At 53.7% G+C, this 11,848-nt stretch overlaps 1 protein-coding gene across 1 annotated transcript in view; it reads left to right on the top strand.

Annotated features, from left to right (window-relative positions):
• The first annotated feature begins 2,221 nt into the window (after positions 1 to 2,221).
• Positions 2,222 to 11,848, top strand: part of JPH2 (junctophilin 2) — a 30,995-nt gene continuing 21,368 nt past the window's right edge. Inside the window, exons 1-2 of the mRNA XM_063404584.1 lie at positions 2,222 to 3,020; positions 10,485 to 11,268. Coding sequence (XP_063260654.1) covers positions 2,642 to 3,020; positions 10,485 to 11,268 — 1,163 coding nt within the window. The 5' untranslated portion in view covers positions 2,222 to 2,641. The remainder of the gene's footprint in view (positions 3,021 to 10,484; positions 11,269 to 11,848) is intronic.

The raw sequence follows: 11,848 nt of genomic DNA, 5'->3' as shown, positions 1-11,848 counted from the left end.
GAAGGAATGAAAACGTTTTCCTGCAAAATCATTTGGTGTTACTCTTGGGGTTTGTTTTTTTTCAATTTCTGTGGCAGCAGCTGGTGTCTTAGAACAAGTGGCCATGTAAGTTTACCTGTTTTGCCAGTTCTGAAGTGTCACCTACACCATGCAGACCATACCTGGTCCCACATCTCTTTCCATGCTCTGCAATAGCTGCGTGTCTGCCACCCGTGCTCTGAATTCAAGACAATTTTTTGGTAGCTGTTGTCTACAAAACTGGGCTATGAAGTGCAGAATGACTTATTTATCAAATAATTATTCTTAACTCTTCTCAAATGCAAATTCCAACCACAGCACCGTCGTGGGGCTGAAAGTGCCTTTCAAGACTGCACTGCTTTTTACCATTTCATTCATTAGTGACCACAGACCTGTACTGCAAGGTTTGGGATTGCACTGCCCACTGCTCAGTACTGTGTTAAAGTGGGTTGGAATGCGGGAGATGTAAAAATAGTAGAAAAATGTGAGCTGGTGCTGACTGGGAAGGGACATGAGCAGTGCCACTAGAGGTCAGCCCCAGGCTGGGCCTGGCTGCTGCAGCAGGCTCAGTCTTGGGGAGAATGGGAATTTTCTGCCAAAACGAAGAAATAAGAGCAGCTCTGTGTGGTGCCTTTGTGCACACAGCCTGTCAGTGGTTTCTAAAGTTTGTGTGGGTTTGGAGGTCAACAAAAGCTCTTTAAATGCCAAAATCTACATAAGTTATTAATGTTTAAACAAAGTGTGCAATCAGTTCACAACTGTGCTGTGTAATTAGGAAAAGTTGCTAAGTAAATAATTACATAGTCCTGAACTTGGCATCTTCTTGGGACAGTTACGACATCTTTGGGCTCGTAAGTGCTGGAACATCATGGAATAGAAGACCATGAGGTGCTGCAACTGCTGCCTTAACGCTTTCTCTGCTGTTACCACAAGCTGTTTTCAGATGTTTTGGTCTTTGCAGAAACCATAGAAAGAAAATGTGAACTTATGGCCCTTAATAATGCCGCAAGAACCTTGAAAACTTGCCTAAGTAGTCTAAAAGTTTAAAACAACAACAACAACAAAAATTTGAACCAATTTCAAAATCTGCCTTTTTTTAAAAGAAGGCTTTAGAGGGCTGGATCTGCCAAGTGGCACTTCTGAGTCATGCTGGAGTCCGTTACCAAAGAGCTCGTTCCTTCTTGTGGCTGAATAAAAGTGAAGCCCTTTGTAATTAACTTTCTTAACTTGGTCCTTCTCACCTGTGCCTGCAGGTGTTCTGTGTTTATGTGCTGTCCATATACAGAGCTTCTTTTGCAGTTATATATTGTGGTTCCTCTGTACCTTTTCTTCCTAGAAATGCCAGTGAGGAGGTTGAAAGTTGAAAAACTCAGTCTGAACCCACCGCTGTCTGTGGCAGCTTTGCCCCAGAGTTTGGTGAGGTTTTGGTATCTCCCCTGAAGGGCTGATAACACCCCACAGCTCCTGCAGCTTCTCAGCATGGTGGTCAGTAAGGGAGGGTCATTTCTCCGTGGTCTTGCTGGGACAGTGTCTTTAGGAATGGGATGGCTGTGCTGGAGAAAGAGGGCTTGGATGAGCCCGGTACCTGGTCCTTCAGTCCTTGTGCTCTGCCGTCTGTATTTGATGACATTATTACACACATGGTGTCCTGTCACTGCTCCATGTGTCTGCAGCTGTCTGTGATCTTTTCCACACACAGACTGAATTAAGCTGTTGGCTGTTAAACAGAAGGAAATTTGGGAAGTTTGTTGTTTGGGAGAAAGGCGTAAGTGGCTACTACTGAACTTCTTTCCTTACCCTACAACAGCTCTGGAAAGCCACTTTGGGCAGTAGCAGAGGGGCTGAGTGAGCTGTTCGCTGCCCTTGGGTAGCGGCTGTGCTCTTACTCCGTGTTCTACCTCTGCCCGGTTCCACACGGTGTGACAGACCCGACTCCGTCCGCGCATCCCGCGGGGCTCCGGCGGCCCGGGGCGGCGCGGCGGCCCCTTCCCAGGCTCTATTTTAGGCAGACATTTACTTTCCCAGCCTCTTCTCCGCCTGGATTCCTGCCCGGGGCGGGGGACGGCGGGGGGGTGGGATGTGTCTCTCCCCTCCTTCATAAAAGGGCCCCGAGGCGGGGGCCGGGCTCCAGGGGGGTTATTTTTGGGAGCAGCTCCTGGGATCCGATGGCCTTGTTAGGGCAGCGCTGACCTTTCTCCCGGCGGGGGAGGAGAGCGGGACGGGGCGGGCGGCGGCGGCCGGGCGGGGGACAGCGGCCGGCTCGGGACCCCCACCCCTCCTCTGCCGCGGGGATCGGGACTCCCACCCCTTCTCCTCCTCGGGGATCGGGTCCCCCATCCCTCCCCGTGCCGCGGGGGCGGCTCCCCGGGCGGCCCATGCCCGTGCCCGCGGGGCAGGTACCGGCGCGGAGCGGCTGCCCCTACGGGGGGGCTGGAGCTCGGCCCGCCCTTCTCCCCTCCCTCTCGTCCAATTTCTCTCTCCTCCCGTGCCCCAGCCCCTCGGCCGGGCCAGGCGAGGCAGGAGCGGCCGCTGTCGGCGCCCAGCCCGTTCCCTCCGGGGATGCGGGAGCCCCGGAGCGCTGCCCCTGGGAACGCTGCCCGGCTGAGGGGCACCGCAGGGCACCATGAGCGGCGGCAGGTTTGATTTCGATGATGGAGGCGCCTATTGCGGGGGCTGGGAGGGGGGAAAAGCCCACGGGCACGGCATCTGCACCGGCCCCAAGGGCCAGGGCGAGTACTCGGGCTCCTGGAACTACGGCTTCGAGGTGGTGGGCATATACACGTGGCCCAGCGGCAACACCTACGAGGGCTACTGGTCCCAAGGCAAGAGGCACGGCCTGGGAATCGAGACCAAAGGACGGTGGGTTTACAGAGGCGAGTGGACCCATGGCTTTAAGGGACGGTACGGCGCGAGGCAGAGCATGAGCAGCGGAGCCAAGTACGAGGGGACGTGGAACAATGGCCTGCAGGATGGCTACGGCACCGAGACCTACGCTGACGGAGGTGAGGGTGGCCCCAGGGGGAACGGGAGGGCATGAACAGTGTCACACCCAGCCTGTGACAACACAGGTTGCGTGTTGTCCCTGCTGAAGGGGTGACCTGGTCCTGTCCCCACTAGTGAGATGTAGACAGGCATGGTGCTCTACAATGAGCTATTGGGGTGCTTCAGTCAAGAAGGGGAGCTTGGGGTGCAACCCCAACCATCTCATCCACGTGTGCGTGCCCCGATTTTCCCAGCGGGGCGCAGCATTCGTAGCTCGCTGTCTGCAGACACGAGGGAGAGCAGCAGGAGCATTGCCCCCAGCTGCTCTTGAGTGTGTCCATTGGTAGTTAACACCAACCAACTTGATTCTGTGTAGTCTTTGACTCCTGGTTCCACGGGGGCTGGTTATTGCAGCTTCTGGCTGAACCAAAGCCCCGGCTGGTGCCTGACCACGGCGAGCCGTGCGCTGGCTCACCAGGCAGCGAGCTGTGAATGTTCTCGTGTCGGATACAAGCCACCCACAGCATCCAGCAGGCTTCCCCTATGCATCAAGCACTGCCTGCATGCCTCTGACGGGCTGCCTGCACAGCTGCTTTGCCAAAAAGTTTTGATTCAGTCCATGTACACTGTTTAGAATATGTTGCCACATGCCTTTCCCCAAAATAAATCCCTTTGGTTATTTGGAAGGTTGCAACCTCCTCTGCTATACAACTGCACCACGTAGTCAGATATTTGTTGTGCTCTGTAAATGCTCGGTCTAATTGTGTTCTTGCATTAGTGGCAATTCTGGGGCTACAAACATTGAAAGAATTTCTGTGCAAGTAATTTTGTAGCTCTTCAGCACTGTAATGTTCTGGGCTGCCACATTTAGGATAGCTAAATAGAGAGAGTGATTTGAAAGAAATACCCTTCAAAATACGGATCAAAATTGCATCTATATTTATTTAGGACAGGCATTGGAGTTAGTTTATAAAGCAAAATAACTATAATATAAACCTTCAGAATGAGAAGCATCACATTTATAGGCATTAGAAAAATCGACTAATTCAAGACTGGCTTTCAGGGCTATATTTTTCATAAATATTTCTCAATGAGTTGTGTGGGTTTGTGGCTAACTTTAAGACTGAGAATACAGTGTTGAAGCTGACCCATTTTCCTTGTGCCCTTGGATATTGTAGTTACAGACATGAACTGACACATCCCTCCAACTCCTTAGATTTTTCCCCCTTCTGTCCTGTGGCCATGGAATGGGTTTAATTTAATGGGTGCAGCCCTCATGGTGACATGGAAGATGTGCTCTGATGAGTAAAGAGCAGCAATCAGTAACTGTCAGCAATGGCTGCCATTGGGAATTTCATTCTGGAGATGTCAAGGTCTCCCCTGAATTTGCGCTGTTGCTTTCTTGCTGCTTCCTAAAATGCAAATCCTTCTAAGGGTGAAGGGCTGCTGGAATTCCAGGTAAAGTTCTGGGGGAGAATTTGGAAGAGTAAGACTTGACTTAGGGGTTTGATTAGATATGGGACCGAAAGCTTGGGTCAGAAGAGCAGGGAAGATGAGCCAATGCTTTCTCCTGTGAGGATATGGAATGTCCTGCTGCTGTCAGCACAGCGCTCCCCGGGGTGTTGTCCCACACCCAAGAACGTGCCAGCTGCCCTGGTGCCACTCGAGGTTGGCAGTTTAGCCCTGATCCATGAAGATGTGCCCTGCCAAAACACTGAGCTCAGCCCCACGAGGCTCACGAGGGCTGTGTGGGGTGCCCAATGGCTGCTCCTTGTGTTGGGTCATCACACCCTGGCTGATCTGAGCTGTTCATTCATGCATGAGCTTCTCTGATGGCACAGGAGCATGGATAAAGCTGCAGTCAAAGCCAGGGATCACCATCCAGCATCATCTGAAGGACACGGGTGGAATGGTCTCACTGACCTGCAGGATCTTTTCCTGCTTTGTCTCCTCACCTGCACACAGCAACCACCTGCAGATCCAGATGTGGCCAGACTGCTAATGGGACCTGTTAATGTTTGAATTTGAGGTTGCCAAGATAAACATCTGGAAAGGCTTTGGATATCTGCCATCCTTCGAGTAGGGGACATGATTCCCAAGCCCCTTGGAAGCCAGCCACACGAGGAAAAGGTCTCTGGGAATATGCAGCCCTTGCCAGGTCGTCAGAAACTTTAGGTCATGGTTGGACTGCTTGCAGATTTCAGGGAAATGTAGCTGATTCTGATGTTTTAAAATAGACTTTTAACTTTTTATATATACAGATATATATAGACATACATAAAAATTTACATTTCAAAATACACTTAAAATATAGGGTTGTCTGTGTTTGAATCTTGTGTCTGGCCAAGATTTAAAAAAAACCCCAAATCTGGAGTGAAGCTTTTTGAAATCCCATATAGATTTTTGGTGTCTAATAAGAACCAGGGTCATGGTACAGTCTAGCCCAGGCATGGTGTTGATTATTTGCTTTTTCTCCCCATTACCCAAAGCCTATTTTTTGTGAAAGCTATGGGAGATTGAAGGCTTTAAGGAATCTTCTGTAACATGGATTGAAATCAGCCAAGGGGTTCAGAGCTTTGGGTGTAGCTGGGCAGATCCCGTGACATTCTGACATATCTCTTTGTATATCCAAGGTGGATGTACTGGTGTGTGCTGCTGTCACCAAGGAAGAACTCAGAGCCCTTTAGAGGGGCAGAATGCTCTGGCTGAAGCAGGCAGTGACTGGGGTTGTGGAAGGCATAGCATGAAGGAACTCATTGTTCTGCAGCATAAGCTATGAGTAAACATGTAGTTATTTGGCTTTGCCCATTGAGTTTTGTCCATGCTGTAAAGGAACACCTCATTTTTTGAATATTTTGTGCATTTGACTGTGAGTCAAAACCCTGAGTCAAGTTTTACTGCAGGAAAAATCTCACTGCTAATGGTGAATTGTGCTGTATACCCATGATCCAGCCCAAAGCCTGTCTTTGCTCCACAAATAACTGCATATATGTATCTGTGTGGGGGAAAAACCCTCACTTGCAATCAAAGCAGCCTAAAACCAACTCATTTTTGATACTGTAATTTGCTCTCTAGGGTGCTAAGGAAAACAGTGGTGTCAATTAACCACGGGGAAACAATTAGACCAGTCAGAGATCACAAGATCACAGAAGAGGGGAAAAGAAATGCAGAGGAGCTTTACTGGGGAGATGAAATGGGTGATATGAAGCAGCACAACTCCTTCCTGCAGCAGGGCAAGTGCAGTGGAAAGGGGCCTGGACCAGGACAGATGGAGTAGCACCCATGGAATTGTGGCTGGGAAAGGAGGAAAGGGGCCTGGGAGAGGCACGATGGTGCTGGCTTTCATCTGCTGCCACCAAAGCTCCTGCCTGGCTGAGTGTGACCCATGAATTAATATAGTGAATTTTTTTACCCCTCTATGTGGCTTTCTTTGCCTTTCTTTTCCAGCAGAACCCATCAGACAGTACTGCTGGCACCGAAAGGCAGCACTCTGGTTTTGCTGGCCTGTCCTGCACATGGTGCTGTGCATCATTTAAATGTCCCTGGCCACTTACAGAGAGTTGTAACCTGCCTGTCATCACAGTATCTGGGTGACAGCAGGGGACTGTGGGGCAGGGATGCGATTTGAGCTGTTTGCATTATTTACATGGTTGTTTGTATTATTTACATTCATCACTAATTATATGGGAGCCTTGAGACAGGCTGGGAAGGGGAAATGTGTCACTGCTGGTGCTGGGATCTTGCTGCTGGGCTGGAGGGCACTGGGAGCTGCACCTCTTGCATTGGATGCAGCCGTGCACCCTCCCATCCTGCTGCTGGGGTGAGGCAGAGGGTGCCTCCACCCCTTTGGAGTGTTTGGAGGTGAAGGTTGCAGCGATTTCCATTGATCCCACAACTTAATCCCTCCCATCCTATGAAGTTACTCAGGCAGCATCACCTGCTTTTGGCTGGGGCTGTGCAGAGGTGGTGAATCGTGTTCCTGGGGCTTGCAGAGGAGCCGGTGGTTTTTGTCATTAGGACCAAAAAATGCAGCCAGTAAAGGATGATTGGGCCCCTGTCCCCCACTAATCACACCCTGATGAGATGAGGTGTCTCTGTCCCACTGCTCTGATGAATCACCAGGGCTGAGGAGGCATAGAAGTAGGCTCCCTGTCCTAAAGAGAGATTTATTTGTTCCACTTCCATTTCTTTTTAATTAGTTTTTGCAGAGCCTCAGACGTGTGTGAGCTCGCAGCAGCCTGGCTGACAGCCCTGCGTGCTGCCCGGCCCCCCTTGCCCAGGCTGTGCTGGCACTGGGCTGTGCTGGTGGCTTGGGGACGGGCAGCCCTGCTGCAGAGAGGTTCTGCACAGCCCCATTTTTGTTGAAGTGGCTGCACTGGGCCGTGCTGGTGGGGCAGGGCTTGGCTCTGCTCAAACCTTGCGTGCCCTGACGCACAGCCCGCGGCGCCTGCAGCCGCTCCCTGAGGCTCTGGCTGCACTCCAGGGCTGCTTTACAGCCCTGCCCTGGCACGGAGCCTCAGCTGGGCAGGGAATGGCAGCATGACAGGGACATGGCAGTGCCTGCTCCCCCCCTCCTTGGCTGGGCAGCCGTGGGCAGCACTGTGTCGGTGCCCTCCGTTCATCCAGGTTGGCAGCTCTGGTCACAGGGATGGTGTTGCTTTTGCTGAAATCAGGGAGCAGAGAGCAGCCTGCAGAGCTGCTGTTGAACCCCGTGTTGAGGGTGGCACTCCATCCCTGCCCCTGTTGAGGGGGCCAGAGTGGGTTGGAGATTTGCTGCAGTGCAGCAGCTGCTCTGACCTGACCCCTGAGGAGTGGCTGAACCCCCTTAACCTGCAGGACTTTTCCAGAGTTCCTTTTCCAGGGAATTAACATGGAGGCATTACCAGCTGCAGCCTGATACGTGTGAAGTTGTTCCCATCCTAGGAGGTCTCCAGTGTCACCCTGATCATGTGTCAGCACTGCTGGGCGGGTGGGACGGAGCACTGACCTCACCAGGGAGGGACGTGGGGGCACCGTGGGGGTCTCTCTAACTCCACTTTGCACTAGGAAGACTCATCACCATTTTATGGAGAAGGATTTGGGAACATGGTGAGGAACATGCCCAGATCTCCAGTGATGGTCCTTGACTCCTCACTTGTGCCCAAACTCATGCTGATTTTTCCTTATTTTTCCCTAGAAGAGCTTCAAACTCATCCAAGAAAATGGAAAATGGCCCCTTGCTCTGGCAGCTGGCTCCCCATGGCTGGCTGCAGTTTGCAGATGCCGTGTATTACCTGAACCCCTACATTTTTGTAGGGGAGACCAACTGTTTTCAGGGACCCCATAATCCCCAGTGCTGCAGGGTGGGCAGGGGCTGGCCGGGGGCAGCTCACCCAGGGCAGCAGCTGCTGCTCCCTCGGGCACTTCTTGTCTTTCCTGGCCCTCAGCACTGTAAGTTAACACTCCACAGGCAGGTCCAAAGAGGATTTCAACGAAACCTGAAGCTTGGGAGGAGAGATTATGCTGCAGAAGTGGCCTGGGAGACTGTAAAATATGCACTCCCACGATCGCCAAAGAAGGAACTGGATTTGCTCCTTGGGGGACAGGGTCATCCCTGGGCTCAGTTATAGTGTCTGAGGGGGGAGATTAATGTCTTGAAGATGGGTCACCCCCTTCCATCTCAGCCCAGCCCTGGCTGAGCCTCCCCAGGACTGTGGGAGTGCCTGCTTTCCTAAAATCATGTGTCTTCTGGTAGATCACTGCTTTTTGCAGGTTTAGGACAGATGTCTGTGAAAATACCCCCAGCACAGATGAACCTTTGCTTACAGGTAGCAGCACCTGGGAGAGTAAAGGAACACAGTGTTGTTTCCTAAGGTGTTTGTGCTCCCCCACCACCCTCTGCTGTGCCCCAGGCTGAGGGAGCTGTTGGCAGCCTCTGTCCCACAGGGTGCTGCTCTGGGCTGGCCCATTCCAGGTCCTGTAATGCCCGGAGCAGAGTGGAATGCTGCCTTTGTTTTGGGTGGTTTGTTGGTTTCTGAGGCAACTGCATCTACAGACTGATGGGAGCCAGGCTGGGAAGATGGCTCATCCCAGGCTCATCCCAGGCTGTCAGGGCCACTGCCTGCTGCCCCAGCAGCTCCCTGCCCTTCCCAGGAGCTCTTCTTGTGGGGCCTCTGATCCAGCTAATTTAAGTCTCTTGACATCCTGGTGAGAAATGTCAGAGTGGGGGTCTCCACTCTGCTGGAGCCTGCAAATTTTGAGATCAGGGGATCTGGAGAGGAGCAGTGTCGCAGTCCTGCAAGGTGTCACTGCTAACGTCCTGCTGGTTCTTAGCAGGGTCCTGTACCCAAGGTGGAGCCCTGGCCATGGTGACCACGATCCTTCCTGTGTCTCCCATGATATGACACTGTTTGCCCTCTTCAGCTGGGTCTGGAGGAGTGTGGTGGGGTGGTGCTTTATGGGGCAGAGCTGAAGGAACCCCACACAGAGCTGCTTCCCTCCCTTTTTTGCCCATCTCTTGCTCTGTGCAGTGTGTCACAAGCCTTGATCTTGGGAACTCAGAGAAGCCACATGACAGCCACAAAGAGACGTGGCTTCAGGTACCAGGACAGTCCATGGACACGTGGGATCCTGACTCAGGGGTCTGGAGCTGCTCCTGGCAGCCTGCAAGTGACAGACTGCAGAACAGGCTGAAAGGGACTGTCACCAAGCCAAGGACAGATGTGCCACTGCAGCTCACATGCCCACTGGGGCTGCTGCCACCCTGTGCACAGCCCAAACTCCAGCCCTGGGGGCTGCCTCCTGCTCCCTTCTCTGGATGACAATCCAGATCCCATACAGTAAGTGGCCTTGGGTTTGCAAAGTGTCCCCTGGTGCCTCAGTCCCTTTGCAACGAGTTGTCACCTGCCAGCAGAGGCTCTTGGGCTGCTGTCCTCTGCTCCCTAGGCACTGATGCTTTAGCACGTGGGTGAGCACCGATGTGAGCCTGATGTTTCTGGGTCTGAGAAATTTTGCCTTGGGAAAAAAGTTGGCAGCTGCTAGCAGGCTGAAATCTCTCAGACCCAGAAACATCAGACCCACACACACCAGCGGAGCTGCAGCGAGCCCCACAGCTCGCCTCCTGAAATAAATCCTCCTTTTTAACTCCTCCGAAGTTCCAAGCTAGCTCAGGCCTTAAGAGGCTTTGGAGGAATATTTCATAGACAGAATAAAGGACCCAAAAGAGGCTCTAACCCTCAGCTGCAGTAAGATGTTTATTCCAGGTAGTGTCCAGAGGGAAAGAGAGCGTGCACAGAGGAACAGGGTCTTTTCTCAGCTCTTGCCAGGGAGGAGCAGTTTGGGACACAGCCAATAGAGTCAGAAAGGGAAGGAAGGGTCAAACTTCATGGTTGCATGTTCTAGAGGTCCCTGATGGGGAGAAACCATTCCCACAGGGGAATGTAACAGCCTCCCTTCTCTCTGCAGGCCCGAGCTGCTCTTTGACGCTGCCCGTTTGTCTCCCGCAGGCACGTACCAGGGCCAGTTCACCAACGGCATGCGGCACGGCTACGGCGTGCGGCAGAGCGTGCCCTACGGCATGGCCTCCGTGGTGCGCTCGCCGCTGCGCACCTCGCTGTCCTCGCTGCGCAGCGAGCACAGCAACGGCACCCTGCCCCAGCAGGACTCGCCCGCCGCCAACCCCGAGAGCCTGCCGTTGTCGCCCACCATCACCCGCGGCGGCTTCGCCCTCAGCCTCTACGCGGACGCGGAGGCCGCCAAGGCCAAGAAAGGGGGGCTCTTCCGCAGGGGCTCCCTGCTGGGCAAGCTGAAGAAGTCCGAGTCCAAGTCGTCGCTGGCCAGCCAGAAGAGCCGCGTCAGCTTCCTCAAGAGCGAGAGCGGGATCAGCTCGGCCGCCAGCGACGCCACCTCCACCGTCAGCCTGGGCGAGGGTGCCGAGGGTGAGGAGTACACCCCCTTCGAGTCCGACATCGACGCCACCACCACGGAGACCTACATGGGCGAGTGGAAGAATGACAAACGCGCCGGCTTCGGTGTCAGCGAGCGCTCCAGCGGGCTCAAGTACGAGGGGGAATGGCTGGACAACCTGCGGCACGGCTATGGCTGCACCACGCTGCCCGATGGCAAGAAGGAGGAGGGCAAGTACCGCCACAACGTCCTGGTGAAGGGCATGAAGAAGCGCGTGCTGCCCCTCAAGAGCGCCAAGATCCGGCAGAAGGTGGACAGGAGCGTGGAGGGGGCTCAGAGGGCTGCGGCCATCGCCCGGCAGAAGTCAGAGATTGCGGCATCCAGGTGGGTGCTCGGAGCTCCAGCACGTGGGTCCCTGTGGTGATGGTCACCATGGTGATGGTCCCCATGGTGATGGCCCCCGTGGTGATGGTCACTATGGTGATGGTCCCCATGGTGGTGGTCCCCGTGGTGATGGTCTCCATGGTGATGGTCCCCATGGTGATGGTCCCTGTGGTGATGGTCCCCGTGGTGATGATCACCATGGTGATGGTCCCCATGGTGATGGTCCCCGTGGTGATGGTCCCCGTGGTGATGATCACCATGGTGATGGTCCCTGTGGTGATGATCCCTGTGGTGATGGTCCCCGTGGTGATGGTCCCTGTGGTGATGGTCTCCATCCCATGTGTTCAGGAGCTGTCCTTTTTCTCACCCCCTCCCCTGCCCCCCTGCAGCCCTGGTCCAGAGGAGAGGTGCTGGACAGCAGGAATTGTTACCGGCCCTGGCACTCTGCAGGATGGGAAGCATCCTGGTGCTGCGCCAGGCTGTCAGAGCCACTGGGCATTAATGGGGCAGCATGAGAAACAGAGGGTTTGATGGTGATGAATCCAACAGGCTCATGAGCAGCCAGACGTGTCCCAGACAA

The sequence above is a fragment of the Prinia subflava genome, chromosome 8 (genome assembly GCF_021018805.1).
Source record: "Prinia subflava isolate CZ2003 ecotype Zambia chromosome 8, Cam_Psub_1.2, whole genome shotgun sequence".
Lineage (NCBI taxonomy): Eukaryota > Metazoa > Chordata > Aves > Passeriformes > Cisticolidae > Prinia > Prinia subflava.
The sequence above is the reverse complement of the archived record's forward strand: the minus strand, read 5'-3'. Positions and strand labels throughout refer to the sequence as shown.